The sequence below is a fragment of the Borostomias antarcticus genome (genome assembly GCF_949987555.1).
Source record: "Borostomias antarcticus genome assembly, chromosome: 9".
Classification (NCBI taxonomy): domain Eukaryota; kingdom Metazoa; phylum Chordata; class Actinopteri; order Stomiiformes; family Stomiidae; genus Borostomias; species Borostomias antarcticus.
This window is the reverse complement of record NC_140242.1, coordinates 24,760,002-24,780,657: the sequence shown is the minus strand read 5'-3', so window position 1 is coordinate 24,780,657 and position 20,656 is coordinate 24,760,002. Positions and strand designations below refer to the sequence as shown.

General features: G+C 49.6%; 1 protein-coding gene across 1 annotated transcript; it reads right to left on the bottom strand.

The window, feature by feature from the left end:
• Positions 1-17,047: 17,047 nt before the first annotated feature.
• cfap210 (cilia and flagella associated protein 210) lies at positions 17,048-20,196 on the bottom strand (the record flags this gene model as incomplete). The annotated part of the gene is made up of 9 exons (XM_084442931.1): positions 17,048-17,401; positions 17,530-17,694; positions 17,807-17,999; positions 18,083-18,222; positions 18,723-18,879; positions 18,973-19,178; positions 19,317-19,490; positions 19,612-19,820; positions 20,142-20,196. The coding sequence occupies 9 exons, from the start codon at positions 20,194-20,196 to the stop codon at positions 17,048-17,050; spliced, it is 1,653 nt and encodes a 550-aa protein (XP_084299057.1).
• Positions 20,197-20,656: the final 460 nt, after the last annotated feature.

The window sequence follows — 20,656 nt, the reverse complement described above, 5'->3', positions numbered from 1 at the left end:
TCTATGCTTGACAGTATCCAGCCTATAGTATCAATGCACCCTGATGCTAGCCAATAGATTTCATTCAGGTTATTTTATTCCACCTGTAGAGGGCAGGGTGGTCTGTGTGATGGTCTGTACCGCTAGAGAGATGGAGGGAATGAGGAGAAGGAGGGAGAGAGATGGAGGGAGAGAGAGGACAGCGAGATGGAGGGAGAGAGAGAGGAGAAGGAGAGGGGGTGAGAGAGAAGATGGAGAGAGAGGGGGATGGTGATGGTCCTGTAATGTTTTGGAAATACTGGACCCTACTGACCAGACGGGAGGCAGAAAAGGGCTAAGCCCAATGGGCGTTTTAATAGAGGCAACGGTACAGTCCAGAATGCAAGAGTCAGAAAGGTTAACAAGGCAGGAGTCAGGCGATCTGCGTCTATCAAGAAGGTCCGTAATCCAAGTCCGTGGTCAGGGTTCAGAAGAGGGGGGTCGGGGAGTCCGTGAGTCAGTCCAAATGTGGTTGGTGCTTTATGATGGTGATGGTTCTGTGTGTGGGATGGTTTTATGTATGTAGTCATGTAGTCAGGTTCGCCATGTAATTTTTTATATATATATTTTTTAAATTATTATTATTTATTTTATTTTTTTGGGGGGGAGGGGGGTTGCAAAACTATACATTTTTGGAAAGGGTATTCTATGAGGAATCAGAAAATCTATGTTTTTGTCCAGATAGCTATGTGGCGGCCATCTTTGAATTTACCAAATGGCTACCGTAAAATGAAGGTTCTACATCGTGGAGCTACGCCCCATAGGGGGGCGCTAGCGCTCCTATTGGTAACCCATGTTGGCATGCCAACAACCAATCTGAAGATAAAAACATGTACTCTTATCGTCCTAACCAATCACAGACCCCCCACCTACTATAAAGGTGGCTAAACCCCAGCAATCTGCTCTCCCATTTTCAGACGAGCTTTCAAGCAGCTGAAGGAAACCTTTCTAAGATGAAGAAGACTAAGAAGAGCGAGAAGAGCGGCGGCGACCTACCTCTGAGGGACTCCGGCGCTGGATCCCCGATGGACGTCCCCGCCCCTCCTCTTCTGGAAGAAGATGCCCCGCGGGTCGAGGACTGCGGCTGTGGTGCCTTGGACCCGGAGGACCGCCACGACCGGTGTGTGGCGTGCCTGGGGAAGAGCCACGCCGAAGAGGGAGTTTCTCCCAACCCGCCGTGCTCCCAGTGCGCGCTGCTGCCCTCTGAATTCAGGCGTGCCCGCCTGGACTTCTGGCGCGCACGGAGTGCCGTCCCCTGTCCTCTCCCCTCCTGCGAGTCCGAGTCTTCCGACGACGACTCTGGGGATTGTAGTGACTCGGAGGACAGTGGGGAGTTGCCCGCCTCTCAGGGCCCCTCCCCACGCACGGGCTCATCTGTGTCTGGCTCCGAGCCCCCCGCCGGCGGCGAGGGCGGCCCCCCAGACGATGAGCCCCGGGATTCCGGTGGGGCCAAGCCGCTCGTATTCCGGAGGGTGTTCCCCGGTATACTTGAGCGCGCGGCGGTCTCCATCGGAATTCCCCTCCCGTCAGAGCCTGAGGCGAATTGCACCAACCTCTGGGGCATTTCTTGCTTCGAGCTCTCGACGCGGAGAATCAAGCGGCCCCTCCCGGTCATGGAACATATCGACAAGTTTGTCGAGAGTACCTGGGTGGCGCCCCTCGAGCAGGCTAAGGCCCCGGTTCGCGCCTGGATTGAAGCCACGCGTGTGGCCGGCTATGAACGCGACATCTCCGGTGGCGTCCCGGCGCTCGAGCCCTCCTTTGCCGCCCACTTCGCTCCTGGTGCGGCGGCGTGGAGCAATACCAAGAAGCCTCAGCTTCCCGGGGCGCGAGACCGACAGGCGGCTACCCTCTCGGACCGCATGTATGTCCTCGCTGCCCAGGCCACGGCCGCCGTCTCCTCCATCTCCATCCTGGTCACTACCCTGGCATCGGAGTTGAGCAGCGGCGCCTCGCCATCGCCCGAACGGGTTCCCGACCTCCAGGCTGCGGCTGGAGCGGCCATGCAGCTCTGCCAGGCTGCCGCGATCTGCACTGGCCGCGTCATGGCTAACGCTGTCGTGCACCATCGCCTGCTGTGGCTGGGCGTCTCCTCGGTGAACGACACAGCTCGCACGGCTCTGCTGAACGCCCCCATCTACCGGTCCGGGCTGTTCGGCTCTGCCGCCGGCGAAACCCTGGAACGCCTCGGCAGGGTTGAGGAGCAGTCCAAGCTGGTGGCCAGGCATCTCGGGGTCCAGAGGTCCCAGTCTGCTGCCTCCCGTGCCCCCGTAAAGAGGAGGAAGAGGACGGCGAGGTCCGCCCCTCCGAGGGCTGCCCCCGGTCCCCCTCCCGCGAGCCAGCGGTCCGCTCAGGCTCCCCATGCTCCTTCCACCGCTCGCCAAGGTCCTGCTCCGCGGTGGAAGAGGAAGAAGCCCGGCGCTAATGCGTGACAATTAACGTCTGCTCAGGCTGCTATTGTTCACGATGGCCCTCCCCTCACGTTAGAGGCTGGTTGTGGTCCCTGTATTAGGGGTTCGCACAATAAAGAGCGTGTTCATTTGTACACCGGTGGTCACTTGTGTCATTTCCATGCTCGACAGTCTGACGCTATGATTAATGTGTCTCTGGGTTCTGGTTCTGAGATGGTTGCGCCTGCCCCTCCGCTCTCTGCCGAGAGAATTAAGTCGGTGCAGGGTAGCGCTGTTCTGCCCCGTTATCACTCAAGTAGACTACGGGCCAGTTCATCCACTCAGTTGGCTAGCGCTAGCCTGGCTACTCTTCCTACCCCGGCGGGGATATCAAGGAAGTTTGTCGGGCAGCCTTCCCTCTCTACGGGTCAGCTTTCGGTAGCTAGACTTTCCGTTTCCAAGAGGAGGGCTCGACATAGAGTTAATCCTGTGTCTCGCTTGGTGTGTAATACTGGGAAGGCGTTCTCTGCTACTTCTACGGTGAGCGCAGGTATTCGTGTACCGCACCATCGTGAACGGCTGGGAAATGAAGCCCCTGTGTCTCGTTCGACTAAGCTACTCTCGCACACAGCCCGAGAGACGGTTGATGTCGTTAGGACTGTTGAGCGAACTTCGTTTGAAATTGAGCGCTCGCTCTGCTATATTTCAAATTTGAATGCTCGTACGTCATTGGTTTCCCCCGTTGCGCTGCATCGGGATGGGTCGTCTGCCTCATTTGCATATGGGAGCAAGATTCCCCGACTTTTCTCGGCAAGTTCAAAGGCGTCTGCCTCCACACAGCCTGAGTCTATGTCGGCGGCGGCCTCATTTGCATACAATGACAGGGCTCCGCTACTTCAGCCGTCTGCCTCATTTGCATATGAGAGCGATGCTCCCTTTCCTTGCGTTGTGAGCGATACAAGGGCTACCGCTGCACAGGTTAAGTCGGTGGCCTCTTCGTGTGCATACACTAACGCGGCCCCACTGTCTGCAGAGATGCTAGTTGGTTTTCACAGCAGCTCTCGGGCTACTTTCGGGCTTACGTCTCCGGGCTCTGGAGGACGTTTACACTGTACTGACATTGATGTTGCCCCCACTTCGAGTAAGTCGGTGTGTGATGTCAGTGTCTGCGGTTCGCCTCCCTTTCATATGCGGCCCCCCTTGGACTGCGGCAGCCCCCACGGGTGGGGAGGTGCCAGCGGTGGCGGTCGGGGCCGTTCTAGAATACGATCGCTTTCTGGCGAACGTCCCGCGCACGGCGGCGGGCCCTCTCTCGCTATGCAGAGTGGCGTGGATGCGGTTGCCATGCCTCCCTCGCTGGCTGTTTCGCATCCTGTCATTGGGGTATGCGATTCAGTTTATCGCCCACCCTCCGTCCTTCACCGGGGTGGTGGAGACTGTGGTCTCGGGTCCGCGGCAGGAGGGCGCTCTCCAGTCGGAGATAGCGGAGCTCCTATCCAAGGAGGCGATAGCGGTGGTTCCACCGAGCCGCTCGGGGGCGGGATTTTACTCTCGTTACTTCCTCGTTCCGAAGCGGACAGGGGGGATGCGTCCCATCCTCGACCTGCGCCTTCTGAACAAATGCGTAGCCAAACGGCATTTTCGTATGCTCACAGTGAGGCACCTGTTGGACTCCGTTCTCCAGGGAGACTTCTTCACAAGCATAGATCTGAAGGACGCATACTTTCATGTTCCCATCAGAGAGGGTCACAGAAAGTTTCTGCGTTTTGCCGTCCAGGGTGTGGCTTACGAGTACACCAGGCTCCCGTTCGGTTATGCGCTGGCTCCTCTGGTGTTTTCCAAGTGCCTGGAAACGGCGATTCTACCGCTGAGGCGCGAGGGCATCAGAGTGCTCGCCTACCTGGACGACCTTCTGATCCTCGCCTCGTCGGCCGCTCAGGCCAGGTCGCACACCTCCCGGCTTGTGACTCATCTCACAGGCTTGGGTTTCGCCATCAATTGGGAAAAGAGCACGCCGCGCCCGTCTCAGTCTGTGATTTATCTGGGTCTCAGCTTGGACTCTGTCTCGATGCGCGCGTCCCTGGCGGCGCCGAGGCGCGATGCTCTGGCCCGGGCACTCTCTATCTGCCTGCCAGGGAGGGTGGTCACGGCTCTGACGGTGATGCGTTTGCTGGGCTTAATGTCATCGGCCCACGCGGTGGTTCCGCTGGGCCTCCTGCACATGCGTGGCTTACAACGTTGGTTCGCACGTCTTCATCTGAATGTCAGCAGGGACAAATTCAAGATGGTGACGTTGCCCGGGTCCCTGGCTACGGACCTGGTTTCCTGGAGGAACCCGCGCATCATCGCGCGTGGTGTCCCTCTAGGCAGGGTGTCGTTCCGCGTACCGATTTTCACGGACGCTTCCCTCTCCGGCTGGGGAGGGACGTGCCTGTCCCAAGCCGTGGGGGGCCGTTGGCCTCCTGGCGAGAACAGGCACATCAATCTCCTGGAACTGGAGACTGTGTTGCTGGTTCTTCGGCACTTTGCACCTGCGCTGAGGGGGCTCCCTGTGCTAGTGCGCTCGGACAACCGTGCCACGGTAGCCTACATCAACCGTCAGGGTGGTGTCCGCTCAGTGGCTCTTCATCGCGCGGCGGTGAGGTTGTGGCTGTGGGCGAGCTCCAATTTGAGCTCCCTCCAGGCTCAGCACATTCCGGGCCACTTGAATGTCGGCGCCGACCTCATGTCGAGGGGCGGGCCGCGCCACGACGAGTGGAGGCTGCATCCTCAGATTGTGTCACATCTTTGGGCGCGCTTCGGTCGTGCGAAGGTGGACCTGTTCGCCACAAGGGAGAATGCTCACTGTCCTCTTTGGTTCTCTCTGAGTCGGACGGACAGCCCCCCGCTGGGAGTGGACGCCTTTGCGCACACCCCTTGGCCGGAGGGCCTGCTCTATGCCTTCCCCCCAGTGGCGATCATTCCTATGCTGTTGACCAGAATACGGTCCGAGCGTCGGACAGTGATCCTGGTTGCGCCAGACCGTCCCAGTGCGCGATGGTTCGCGGAACTGATGGCTCTGGTTCAGGTTCGCCCTTGGCTCATTCCGTACGGGCGGGATGCCCTGTCCCAGGCGGGCGGCACGATACAGGCCCCCCCGGTTCTGGGTCAGCGCTTGGTGGCCTGGTTACTGAACGGCGCAGATTAGCTCGGAGGGGTCTCTCCGCGGCTGTGATCAGCACTATTCAGAGCGCGCGTGCTGGCTCTACTTCTAAGCTGTACGCTGGGAAGTGGGAGTCTTTCGTGCGTTGGTGTGATGGGGATGATGTAGATCCGGAGACCTGCTCAGTTGAGGCAGTGCTCTCCTACCTGCAACATCTGTTGGACCTGGGGCTTGCTGCCTCCACCATTAGGGTGTATGCGGCTGCTATTTCGGCATGCCATGAGGGGTTTGCTAGGACTACGGTCTTTGCTCACCCTCTGGTCAGGCGTTTTTTGACGGGTGTGGTCCGGCTTAGGCCACCTGTCAGAGCCTTGGCCCCCCAGTGGGATCTGTCTCTGGTTTTGGACGCACTGTGCAAGGTGCCGTTCGAGCCTTTGGAGCAGGTTGATCTCAGATGGATGTCTATCAAAACGGCATTGCTCCTCGCATTATCCTCGGGTAAGCGAGTGAGTGATCTGTGTGCGCTGTCGACGCAGCCGGGCTGCCTCACCATCACTGGGGACGGCAGTAAGGCCGTTCTGAGGCCCAACCCGGTTTTCCTGCCCAAGGTGGTTAGGCACTCTTATAGTGCTAGGCCTCTGGAGCTGCGCGCCTTTTCTCCTCCTCCGCACTGCTCGGTGGAGGGCGCCCGGTTGCATCTCTTGTGCCCGGTCCGTGCGATCTCTGTTTACATCAGGCGCACGGCCTCGTTCAGGACCACGCCTCAGCTGCTCGTATGCTACGGTGCGGGCAAGCTGGGCTCCCCCCTTTCCAAGCAGCGCCTCTCTCGCTGGCTTTGTGAGGGCATCTCTGCTGCGTATACCGCGGCAGGTCGCCCTTTGCCTGGCCGGGTGCGCGCGCACTCCACTAGAGGTGTTGCCGCTTCGGTTGCGCTCTTTCAAGGGGTGTGTGTGGAGGATATCTGTGCGGCGGCGTCCTGGGCGTCGCCGTCGCCTTTTATCCGCTTCTATCTACTGGATGTGCCATCTAGCTCCCTGGCGGACTCTGTCCTGAGTTTCGCTGCTAGGGCCACGCCCTGAGATGGCGTGGCTGTGTTGGTCGGTACTCCCGGCCAGTTTTACTTGCATGTTTATGCGGCTTGACCATTGTTCCGCCCCCTGTCCGGGGTGCGCGGCCTTTGGTTTTGAGCTCCTGGTGGACACCAGGGGACCCTTGCGTTCCGTTTGTGGTCCTTTGCCTCGTCCGCCCGTCTTATTGCCTGACCGGCCCTCCGTTGGGGTTCGGGTGGAGGGAGTTGCACTTTACTACTGTGTGGTGCTTGTGTACTCCCTTGCCTCCAGTGGGTTGATGTTTTTATGTCGGCCTGGCCCGCGTACATTGTGGGCATCGCTGGAGCTCCGCCTGTTACCAATAGGAGCGCTAGCGCCCCCCTATGGGGCGTAGCTCCACGATGTAGAACGAAGGTTACGTATTGTAACCCCAGTTCTACGAGTGGAGCGGAGCCCCATAGGGTTTTTTCCGGGCCCTGCCTCTAGCTTTCTAGCTCGTCTGACTTAGTGTGGGAGAGCAGATTGCTGGGGTTTAGCCACCTTTATAGTAGGTGGGGGGTCTGTGATTGGTTAGGACGATAAGAGTACATGTTTTTATCTTCAGATTGGTTGTTGGCATGCCAACATGGGTTACCAATAGGAGCGCTAGCGCCCCCCTATGGGGCTCCGCTCCACTCGTAGAACTGGGGTTACAATACGTAACCTTCGTTTTGTAATATCTCAGCTTCTAAATAAGGTGGAACATTGATTTTAACTGCTAAACCTACCTATTCCAGGGTCAAGGGATCCAATGGTGCCAACATAAATGTGGCAGAACTGACTAAAATGCATTTCAACAAACCTTTTATTGAGGAGAACAGATCATTTGTCTTATGAGTTTAAAATTAACAAGTGTGAACTTTGGATGTTTCTGTAACCATCTTCAACATCTTGACATGCACGTTAGATCACAGTATGATCATGATTAAGATCAGATTTACACTTGCATTGGGCCATCTGTTTTTTATGACTAATTGTTTTTAATGATTTTCTTTTTCCACTACACTGAACACAGACACAGTCTTTTTAATACGTCAAAGTTTCCAGATTAATCGCGAGCGTTAACGTGTTAATGTTGACAGCCCTAATTTTAACACGATGTCACAATGTTTTCTCAACCATCGTATTCGGCTATAAATCGTTGGCAATGGACGATGACATCATTCATCGGTCCAACCTTAGCCTGTACCGATACTGACAGTCATCAGCCAGTGCCAGAACAATCATGATTCTCAAGCTGTGATGCACGAAAGCGATGATGATTAGGATGATGTATAGAGACTGTCTAATGAAAAAGGTTGCTTAATCATGATCATACTGTGGTCTAAACGTACATGTCATGATGTTGAAGATGGTTACAGAAACATCCAAAGTTCACACTTGCTAAATTTTAAAGACATAATCTGTTAACTCCTCAATGAAAAGTGTAAAAATGCATTTAGACAATTCTACCTTATTTTTGTTGGCACTACTGGATTTGTCAACCCTGGAAATGTAGGTTTAGCAGTTAAAATCAATATTCCACCTTAAATGTTTACGGCAGCCATTTTGTGAATTCCAAGATGGCCACCACATAGATATCTGGGCAAAAACCTAGATTTTCTGATTCCTTATACAATACCCTTTCCAAAAATGTATAGTTTTGCAAATCCCCCCCAAAATCCAATACATAATGAACCTGACTAATGATGGGTCTGTGATGGGTGTGTCTGTGTAAGGCTTGGGGTGTGTGTGTGAGGGTTTTGTGGTCATTATTTTTGAGTGGCCATCTCCCCATGGACCCGGAAACTATACAGGCAGGTTTACTCCTGACCCCAGTTGCTGACAACCCGCAGCTCCACCGTGCTGTACACCGCTCCGCTAGGATCCTGAGAGGGACAGAGAGAGGGGGGGGGGGGCAGATGATATTATATTAGGAACCTGAGAGAGAGAGAGAGAGAGAGAGAGAGAGAGAGAGGGGGGAGGGGGGGGGGCAGATGATATTACATTAGGAACCTGAGAGAGAGAGAGAGAGAGAGAGAGGGGGGAGGGGGGGGGGCTCCACCGTGCTGTACACCGCTCCGCTAGGATCCTGAGAGAGAGAGAGAGGGGGGGGGGGGCAGATGATATTACATTAGGAACCTGACAGAGAGAGAGAGAGAGAGAGAGAGAGGGGGGGGCTCCACCGCACTGTACACCGCTCCGCTAGGATCCTGAGAGAGAGAGGGGGGGGACAGACAGACGATATTACAGGTATTTCATAAACACTTATTCTGATTCTGGAGCAATCAGTAATTGGCCATTTAGTCCATTATATGCCCCCCCAGAACCCAAAATCTGGGTATAGGAACTGGCCGGCATACAGAATGAGCCCCAACTGAATGGTGGTGAATGGGCGGTTATTCTCTGTGCTTAGAATGACACTAATGAACTACAAACAAATTGTGTAGGTCGAGAGGATTGTAATCAAGTCTACCTCTTGAAATTTTGGTACATTTTACTGAAAGAGTAGCCTACCTGGAACACTGGTGAGAGGAAATAGCTCGGTGTTTGTATCAGGGCTGCTAGCCGCACTCATTTTGGGCAAAGCTGAGCAACGGCAAAATAATTCTGGAGTAGCCAGCTGTAACTCTGGTGTGAGGTAATAGTGTCAGGCTGGGACTCTATTCCGAGCAGTATTTATATTGGCTGGCTTGACTTGTGTGCAGTGTTTGCTGGAGCAGTGCTTTGTGAAAGGAGGGCGCTATGCCCAAACCTGTGAGCCCTTACCTATTGTGATGTTGGCCAAATAAACAAGTGGAATAATTAGTATCATGGCCCTCCTTGACTGGAAATTGAGATGTGCTACCTTTTCCATCTTGGGGGGTAATATGATTTGGATTTTGGGTTTAGCACTGTCATGGAATTTAACACACAGTCTCAAGACTATTCAGATTCATATCTTTTCTTTCAATCATCAAGTCCCCTGCAACCTCTAGTTTCAATCTCCCTTTTGTAATTGTAAACACCTCAACTCTCCCTTTTGTAATTGTAAACACCTCAACTCTCCCTTTTGTAAATGTAAACACCTCCTCTACCTCGCTCTTCCTCCTCTCTTTGTTTAAGTCAGAAGGGCCACACCTTATGTCCTTCCGCCCTGGCTCAGACCTTTTGTTTTCTTTGTCTATATTGAAAGTGATATTCAAAGTGAGTTTCATCCCCCGCCCACTGTGTGGCCAATCAAATGACGCCTGTACTACCTCGTTGGCCTGAGCAAGATATAAGGAGAAGAATTGGCGATCTGATTGACTTCTCCTGTTAGAATCACTCTGTGTTTTTACTTTGAGGTCCGTTTGCAATCGTATTGTTTTCTTAATAAACCTGACTGAACATATTTTTGAGCGAACCCAGGCTTTGGCAAATACTTTCATTTTTATTCAAGTACAGCACTCCATTGAGAATCCCATTGTTGAAGTGCAAGTTTGGGGCTGCGTTCAAATTCAGCGAACAGAGGCGAACGTTCGTGGCGAACATGTTTTCTTTGAATGGATACATTTGAACAGAGAGCCCTTCTGTGATCAACGAGGATTTCCTCTCTGGTGAGAGGATGGAGGACTCACAGGCAGCGGGAAAGTCTGGGTGGAGGCTCCATGCTCCTCAAACATGAACCTGCCCAGGAACGTTCCCTCCTCGGAGTCAGCCAGGCGACCCTGAGAGAGAGAGAGAGAGAGAGAGAGGAGATAGAGGACAGAGAGAGGGTAGGGGAAGGGTAGGAGGCAGGGAAACAGAAAGAGAGACAAATACTGTCAGCTAACACTACCAAACCAACACTTCCACACTAACTACAGGTTAAGGGTCAAAGGTCACGGTGGGGGACCACTACTCACATAGATCTCAAAGTCCCTGGGCGCGCTCTTAATGAGGCCATCAGGAGAGTTGGCGGGGTTGAGGTGGTCCAGGGTGACGTGGGTGATGGTGACGGCATGGGACAGCGCGATCACCATGCCCCCCTGCTCACCCCGGAACTGCCAACACCTCCCAGGAGTGCCCCTGAGGTGTTAGAGATACAGAGAAAGACAGAGAGAGACAGAGAGAAAGGAGAAGAGAGAAAGAGACAGACAGAATTCTCAATTATTTGTACGGTCATTTTTCAAACTGCAATGTCCACATTTTTCTTAGACATGTTATTCTATACGTTTTTAGTTATTTATTTTAGACTTGCTTTGGCAATGTAAATGTATGTTTCCCATGCCAATAAAGCCCCTTTGTTGTGTGTGTGTGTGGTACCTGAATGACAATGCGGGGGCTCTTTGAGCAGAACGGGAGGCGAATACCAAACACTGAACAGTCCCACCATACCAAACCATAGGTCTCAGAACTTCTGACCACACTGGCACCTGCACACACACGCACACACACACACACACCACAAACACATGCGCGCACACACCACACACACACACGCGCGCACACACACACGGGCGCACACACCAGATGCATACACACACACAGTGAGTGATGAGCAGGTTAAAAACATTGTACATGATGGAAGAGGGTGCTGTAAACATCAGGTGACGTGAGACATGAAATCAGCCTATCAGGACGCTGAAGAGTCGGTGATGTCACCAACCTTGGGACTCCAAGGCAAAATGCTGCCATTCTGTCAGCTACCGGCCTCTCTTGAGAAACATACACACAGTTATGCTCGCTAGCTCTCTCTCTCTCTCTCTACCTCCATCCTTCTCTACTCACTCACCGGTAGCTGGTCCCAGTATAACTCCTCCATCTGTCTCAGTTTTATCTCCATCTACAGAAAAACACACAAACTAGAAGTGTGTGTATTCTGTGCTTCTATCCTCTGCCGGAGTCTATCATATAACCTCGCCTCTGTGTGTGTCTGTGCGTGTGTGTGTGCGTCTACCTCAGCGTCCAGTGCCTCCAGTTGATGACACTGGTCAGTGGCGGCCCTGGACAGGACAGGACACACATACTGTAACGCCATAACATTACTAGAAATGGTGCTTGGAGAGCACAGACCTTTGCCCGTGAATGCATTTCATGTCTCTGTACATACGCAAGTGCGTACGAGCAGGATATATGTTTGGTATTTCTGCATTCGTTAGGTTGACCTTCCCACGTTGAGATATGTCAGTTTCAAGACCCTCCCCCCAATGACAATGAACGGGCGGCCATGTTGGGCCTCCCCGTGATTCAGATCCGCTCCAAAATGTAAGGGGTTCTAAGTTTCGGCCCGTGCTACACCCTTCCACCGAGTTTCATGAAAATCGGTCAGATAACAGTCGCGTGATCCTGCTAACGGCTGGACGGAGAAACGGGCGTCAGCACGGCACCGAAAACATGACCTCTCGCCCTGCGCTGTCGCTGGGGCGGAGGTGACAATACAATACAATACCAGACCAAGACAAAACAAAACAAGAGGCCATCAAAGCAGAGCAACTAAACCAGTCTCACCTCTCCTCTCTGTCTCTCATCTGCCTGAGCTCCATCAAGAGAAGATAAACACACAAAAAAAACAATTTAAATTAAACAACTTGTATGGAAAATGAGCAGGTCCACATACTGGAGTTCAGGTAGTAAGTAGCCTTGAGAACTAATGGTTCTGGAGCCTAGTGGCCCATAGGGCAGGAGCCTATCTCCTAATTCCTTAGCGTGAGGCAGCTTGATGAACAAGTACACCCCTGGACATGACGCTGGTATGTCGCAGGGTCTTATCCCCAATCCAACCCTTGATGCTGAGTGCAAAGCAGGGAGGCATTGGGTACCATTTTTATAGTCTTTGGTATGACTAGGCCAGGGTTCGAACCTCCAACCTCCCAATCTCAGGACAGGCACTCTAACCACAAGGCCAGTGAGCTGTTCATTGGAGTACAGGTACTGTACCAGTAGGCTTTGAATTTTTGTTCATTCTGATCCGACTGCTGATTGGTCCACCTGTACCCAAGTGGCTGTCCAGCAGGTTTTGCACTGAGCACTACCTGTTAAGACTAGTGGTCCTGGGATCACACTTACCGTCAGCTGGGTCATCCTCTCCTCCAGGGCCACATTCGTTTGGCGGAAGAGAGACAACCAGAAATACAGAGACCAACCTGAGGAGGAAGAGAGGAGAGGGGGAAGGGAGCTAGGACCGGCACTGATGTGGACCGTGAATGTGGCTCTAATTATTAGGGCTGGGTTTAAAAAAACGATTAATCGATTCAGAATCGATTCATGAATCCCCAAATCGATCTTTTATTTAATGAATGAATGAATAAATTAAGGAATGAATAGTTCATTCATTCATTCAATGATTCATTCATTCATTCATTTTTGGAAATCAGTATCGATACCCAGCCCTAGTATTGATGTGTTGCATAACTTGGCAGTCATGTAATTGAGGTTACAGCTCAAAAAAACAGGTTTAAATAACACTAACCGAATCGATATTGAATGGAATCGAATCGAATTGAATCGTGATAATCGATTCTAAACCTTGTGAATCGGAATCGATTCTTGAAATTCGATTCGAATTCGATCGATTCCTCCTCCTCCTCCTGCTCCTCCTCCTGACTACGTACAAATGGGACTGTGTGCACTGTATATACAGTGCATGTGTGTGTGTGTGTGTGTGTGTGTGGGCGCGCGTTGTGCTGACACAGGTGAACGTCACCCTCCTGGTCCGGTTGGGCTTGGACAGGGCTTTGGGTCGGGGGGGCTCATCGGTGTAATCAAACTCCACCAGGTAGATAGAACAGAGGCGGGGGGGGGGGGCTGCATTTCAACAGTGGATGAGGGAGACACTGCAACACCTTTCATGTTAAGGTGGTTGAGAGAGAGGGAGAGACACACACAGACACACACGTGTATAGGAGAGAGAGACACACTCAGAAACATGTGTGCACACACACGTGTACACACACACACACACACACACACACCGAATAGGAGAGAGAGAGCAAGACAGACCGAGAGACAGACAGACAAACACACACATATACAGGGGGAAGAGAGAGACAGACACACACACCTAGGACAGGGAAGTAGCTCAGGTATCCGATGCCATTGAGCTGCTGTCTCTCAGAACCAGAACTCGGATCCTCTGGCCATCTTCCTCCTGCCTGGGAGACACGCCACTCACTCTCAACCAATCACCTCTCACAAGAAGTCACATCACATCAGCTACGACGGCAGCCAGATCCTAGACCCCTGCGAACCGACCCTCATTTCCTGCACTTCCTGTAAGGGCTGATGATGTGGGATTTATTCAGAGCGATTTACCAAAAGGGACACGCCATGACAGGAAGGAGAATCGAGGGGGGTAGCATCAATCCACAACATCATTTCCTTTTTCAAACATGGGTTTGTGTGGACTGGAGAGGCGTGTGCAGACTCTATCTTCCGCAGTGCTGAAGGCCACGCCGTGCTGGTCTTGCTCCAGGAGGCGGGACCATCTGCTTGCTGGACAGGACCTCCAGCCGGTGACGGTGGTGATGGACAAACTCCTTCTCCAGTGAGCAGTGAGAGTGTTTATGTATGTCAATGGTGCACCAAAGCATTAGCGTTTTCCAATGTGATACTTTGGATTAATCTTGTTGTTTGTGTTATTGTTTTAAAGGCATGGCAAGAGGTTTGTCTTCTGCCACACTAAAAATGAATTCAGTGGACCTTTAACCATTACTTAACTATATATATATATATATATATATATGTATATATATATTGTTATGGGATAAAAAAGCAAGTTCTGTGATATTGTTAGAATTTTTATTTGTAATTCTTATTTGCTTGAGTTCTGATGACACAGAATATACTATCGTGACTAACCTGAGTTTAAAATCGTACGCTAATCAAAAAAGAGCTTAGTTTTAAATTCTGGTAAATTAAATTTGTTTGACAGATTATTTCACCACCCAGTTCCCTCTCCGGTCCACAGATGAGGCCAGAGCATTGCTCCAGGGAGCCCTACAGGCAGTTTCCCATGTCCCAAGAAACGTTTCATCACAGAGTGCCATCACTACATGCACTCCACTCCATATGCAGGTGGTCATTGACCGCACTGCACAGGAAAGGAGACCGGTTGACCTGATTGTCCAGTCGAAGGGAGCCAAGCAGCATTTGGTGGTGCTCTGAGAATGTTCACATTTGCTCATCACCAGACTCACAGAAAAGATTCACCCTGGGCTTTTGGTAGGAATATCAACAGACCTTTCAGTCTATGTGGCTCATTTATTGTATCTTTAATGCATGCATGTATTGAACAAAAGTGGCATTAAATGTCAAACAACTACACACACACACACACACACACACACACACACACACACAATACACTCATAAAATACAATTCCCACAAAATAAATGTTTCTTTACCTTGGTTTGCCCTTAGGATGTACTCGAGGGGAAGGCTTCCAAGTGCTTTCAGAAGTCTCGGCTCTCTAAGGGGGCAGTGTACCTCAACAGTGAGGAGCAGCAGGACAGCCTTTTCAGCTACCTGCAGCCACTACTGAAGAGAACCAGCTCCAGCTTCACGGATGAAGTAGGATGTTCTGTTTCCCGAGGTAGACCTAAAGTGTTCCTGCTCTTGCAAAGCGTATATGAACAGCATGCCTGCCATGGTGCTACATGGACCTGTGTATAATAGGTTGTTGTTCCTTATTGGTAAAATTGTATGTTTCAATTATTTTTTGAATGTAAATAATTTTGGTAGGCCATCATATAAGACCTGTCTGTGCTGCTGGATGTGTGCTTGCAGCAGGCTGAGCAGCTCTTCCTGTCTAGTCCAGATATTCCTCCCAGGTACGAGTAGAGAATGTAATTGTTTTTTACACAATGCCATGAAATATTACTACCTTAATTAAGAAGTAGTAATATTATTATTGTAACTTTTTTGAAGTGTTGCCAATATTTCTGTTAACCCAGCTGTGATTGTTGTCCGTTTACTATTTCAGTGAAGTGGAGGACTTTAATAGAAATAAAATACCTGTATTCTATCTATTTGACTGATCCGATGCACAAAATTGTGTGTACTTAAACATGTGTTAAACGAGGCCCCCTTCCCACGCAAATAAAGACAACACAGGTACTGTACAACACACTCAGTAGGCCAATCTATCATGGCAATTTGTACATGTTATCATTTTGATAAATGGTGTAAAATCAATGGTTATTACAAACTTGGATTCAGTTTTGATGGAACTTTTGTTTGGCATGCTACTCAAATCAACCGGCTTATTACGTATGTAGGTCTGATTTTTTTTTTTTTTTAAAGAAATGTAATTGGTGTAATCAATACAGGTCCAATCAAAACATATTAGTGTAGTGATAGGCTATCCAATATCAACCAAATATACAGTAAACATACAGTAATACAGTGTTGGTTTGGAATCTGGCCTCAGTAGACATCATTGTATAAATGAGACCGCATACAGAACTCTAGATAGGATATCATACTGCTAGTGTCAAGAGTTAATATTTATACAGAAATGATTATTTCTGCATTCTGTTGGGTAATAATACAGGCATACATCTGCACACTGTGAGCTTGATCTTCCAGTATGGAAAGTGTCAGAGGTGATGTTGTGAAGTGACAAAAGGCAGTTAGTTATACTGCAGACCTGCAAACTCTGGAGTAGTGAAAAAGGTGACGACATACAAAACTAAAACCCTCTAGATTCACTGATACTACCATGGTTAACATAAAAAAAGGTGACTGTAGCCAAAAGGTGACACGTTTGCAGGTCTGTACTGGTACTGGTTTTCTTAGGTTGAATAACCCCATCCTGGACAGACAAGCACTTTGGCAGGCTTCAATAAGCATTTGTCCAATTCCCCTCCCAGTGTATTACAATGTCATGTTGATCATTCTCAGTGAATGTGGCTGTAGTTGGATAGGAAAGGGGTGTGTTGGCTTGGGACGTCTGTGTGTATGGATGTATTTGTGTTTTCTATGGTATGTCCATACTTGTCAAATGCTTGTCCAGTTAGAACCAAAGTTATTGACCAAAAACCATGGACCAATCAGGATTGAGGGGTTGTGCCCTCTATTCCATGGACTTGATCTATAGGCCCCCAACATCACTCCTAATAAGCACTTTTCCACCAGTTGAAAGAGGTTTATTACTGTAGATGCATACTGCCATCTACTGGTTGACTCAACAAACTAGATGAGGTTATTGGGATCGATCATGTTGGGACCCTGTGTTGATGACATAGATTAGCATTTGATTTCACTCACTGAATTGATTTCACTCACTGAATGTGTTTATGAGCTACACTACACCATATTGACTGAGTGAAAGCTAGTGCTATCCTAACATTTTCATGAGATTACTTGCTATTAAAAATAATAGTGGCATACAGATTCATGCCTAAGGAAATTGTGTTTATTCTTTGTAGTAATTCCAGCAAAGCTCATACTGTGGGTCATCTCTACGTAACCCTTGCTCAAGAGATCTCTACCAGGTGAATCCAAGCCTCTTCTTGGACTGCTGTATATCCGTTGTCTCGTTCAGCTCTCTGATGTCCTGGGTCCTATCACCGATGTAGTTGGGCATCTGGACGCCCGTGTCATCTTTGACCAGGTAACTTGGTCTCATTCCTCCAAAAATGGGGCCCAGTCCCCCTCCAATGCCTTCCCTGGCAGCTTTGCAGAGGGGGTGGACGTTTCTCTGGGCCTCTTCGGCGGTGCTGATCACAAGCTTTGCGTACTGCTGGAACTGCTTCTCCTCCTCAACTATGAGCTTGGCGTTCCTGCTCTCAAAGTACTGATGCTCTTTTTTCACAAGCTGCTCATTTGCATGTTTCTCAGCCTAAACACAAATGTTAGAAACCATCACAATGCTGCTGTATCTGCTGCTGCATGGTAGCTTGACAACACCGATGATAACATGTTTTTAAGAATTATTGTGGAGAAGTTGACATTCACAGCCCGATTTACCATTTGCTGAACGTAGCGGTCTTGTAACGCTCTTCCATCCTCCTTCATCTTTTGTGCCTTCAGATGTTGTTTTTCAATAAATATTCTATCAGCCTCTTTCTTGGCATTCAACATGTCAAGGGCTTTCTGCTGATCCTCCATTTTCTTCAGCTCCTGTTCCTGTCTCTGAAAAGAGAAAGAGGATGTTACTGTATTATGAACATTTAATTTAGCATGGCTTAAATTATATTCATCATCACATATGTGCTGAAGGTGGAGAAAGGAATGTACAGTATACCATTGCTTCTCTGTGTGTGGCAATGGAGTTGAGCATGGCAGCCTTCTTCTCATCTGTCTCCTGCTGCTGTTGTGCCAGCTTGGCATCCCGCTGGGCAATAGCTTTAGCCATGAGCTCCTCCTCATTGGATATCTGCTCCTGTTGCTGGGCTGCCAGCTTCTCCATGATCCTGTCCTTGCGCCTCTGGGCCTCTCTATAAAGCAAGAGAGACACCCAATACATGACCACAATCCTGCATGGTTTGGGCCAGTGTGTATATTTCCCCTCACGACATACCTGAACATCTCTGCCTCCTTGTCTTTCCTAAGCTTCATCATTTTTTCTTTGGAAGAAGCAAAGAGCTTTCGCTGTTGCTCCTCCATCTCCTGCTTTTGAGCCTCTATGGCTCGGATGGTATCTCTGTTTGAGAGATGCTCCTGCAAATAAATGTGGGATTCATTATATTGATACCCTAGTTTGTGCAACCGAGTGACAGTGTCCTTGTGAGTCCCAGGTAGTGGTAGGGAGTGGTTGGTTAAACTCACTCCTCCACTAAGAGGGATGGCACAACTGTTGGTGCATCCACCTCAGAAGCAGGAGTCTACGGGCTCAAATCCCACCCTGAGCAAGCCCTTAACATGGGTTACATTGGATCCGTGACCCAGATGCCCAGTGGTGTGGAGTGAGTTTAGAGGGGTGAGCGTAACCAAGTGACAGTGTCCTCATGAGTCCCAGGTAGTGGTAGCGAGTGGTTGGTTAAAACTCACTCCTCAAAGGAGTGCTAACAGTCCCTCCAAGCGGGAAGTCCTTAATTTGTGGGGTTGAATCCCACCCTGGGCAAGCCCTTAATATGGGTTACATTTGCAAAAAGTGCTTGTGTAAGAATGTTCCAGTGAGACAGACATTTTGAACAATTATTACATCCAAAACACCGTACCATGTGTGCTTTCATGATGTTTCTCTTCTCCTCCTCTTTCTTTTGTTCCTGCAGGTCTCTCTCCAACAGAAAGAGCTCCTTAAGACGCTGGAGTTCCTCTGCTTTCTTCTTTTCCTCCTGCCTCTCTCGCTCTCTGGCCATCTCATGCTCCTTTGCCCTATAAAAGAAAAGGCAAGTACCTCATTCTATCAAAATTTATTCAATTTAAACATAGCCGTCCGTGACATAACATATGATGTAGATTACTTACTGCTGTCTCAAGTCTTCTGCTACGGCCTGGGTTGCGAGCTTCCTCTGAATAGCTTTCTCCATGTCCCGCTTGGAAGCTTCATCCTCTCTGCGTTTGATCATGGCCATGATTTCCCTGTCCACATCTTCAGAAGTATCCTGTTTTCTCTGCTTCAGTTCGATCTGAGCATCTCTCTCTTTCAATACTTCTGTCAACAAGAGTGCACTCTGGGGGAAAAAATAATAATATAGCATTTCTTCTGTGATAGGCTCAGATAAACAAACAACAGTTCTGAGATGAATCAAGGTTTAAAAACAGACATAAAAGCTAGACAGAGAAGAGTACATGACTAAAGAAATACAAACATGAAATCCTTTGACTCGATCAGTTTGGTAGTACTGCTGTGTTTTGGCTTTTCCAATAGCCTCTTTCCTTTTCTGTTCCTGGTATTTGGCCTCCTCAATGTCAGTTATTTTTCTCTGTTCTTCCTCAAGCTCCTCGCGAATCTTCTTTGCTTCTAGTTTCTTTTGTCTTTGCCCCTATAAAACAAATGGCACACGTACAATATGCACCTGTTTGTGGGAGTGTTTGGGTGTTCTATACGTGTGAACAGGCAGGCACAATTAGACCTAGATAAGTAAAAACATGGCTAGGACTTACAGCTATTGTGTTGGACCAGAATGTCACCACCTCCTTGGAGCGCAGGTGCATGGCCTCTCTTTTCTGGGAAGCTTCCTTCAGATCCTCATTATATTTATCCACCTGGTTCAAGCTACCTTGAATTCGAAGCCACTCAGCTTTGGGCAGGACAGTGACCTGCCGGAGATCTGGTGCCTGCACTGTTTTACTGCTTTCCTCCACCGTATGCACTATAGAAACATGAGATATGTCGGTGATAGCCTACAGCACTGCAATGAAACATTATGCAGCCAAGGCGAAGCCACAACCAGATGGCTGTGGCTATGGCCTACAGTGTGTCGGCTTAAAAAGTGTTGCCTGTGAAGGAGTAGGCTATTAAGCGTAAAAATAAATTGATATTTTATTGTTAACTATGCATTGCGCACATTCGACACTGATATATATGGGCAGATAGGCTTTTACAGTAAGTCATGTAGGCTAATCAGATTTAAAAATGTAACAGTCAGCCTAGCTGTTCTCTGCTTCTGGGCCTATCTAGGCATGTCACCTACTTGTTTTACTGGATCCCCTCCGTCGACCACACTGCACAACCGACGCTGTTGCCATATTTGAGCTCAATATTTTTTGTTTCAATCGTATACATTCAACAAAAATATTCTGATGGGCCAGGACGTTGCATTGTAAAAGTATGTAAAGATGTTACAAGCGCGCCGAGGTTAGGTTAGGACTGTAAAGTAGCCGAGGTTAATGTTAGAGTAACATTAAGCCAGGGGCTGGATAGCTGCGAGGGACCTGTGTGTTACACTGTATCCTAGCAACACACCGCCAATCAAAACTGTGACGGTTCTTGCATCCCGACAGGTGGCGCTATTTACTGATTATGCAGCGTCACTACAAGTAAACTACCACAGACACAGTGCTAAATAAATAGACTAAACTTTCTCGACAAACGTTATGTGCTGATGTGTTTGTTTGTTTTTAAATCATAGTGGTTGATAATTATCATCCACACCGCAAATGGTTTGGTAGTATTATGGGTGTGTAGACATTTTTTCGATAGTCATGA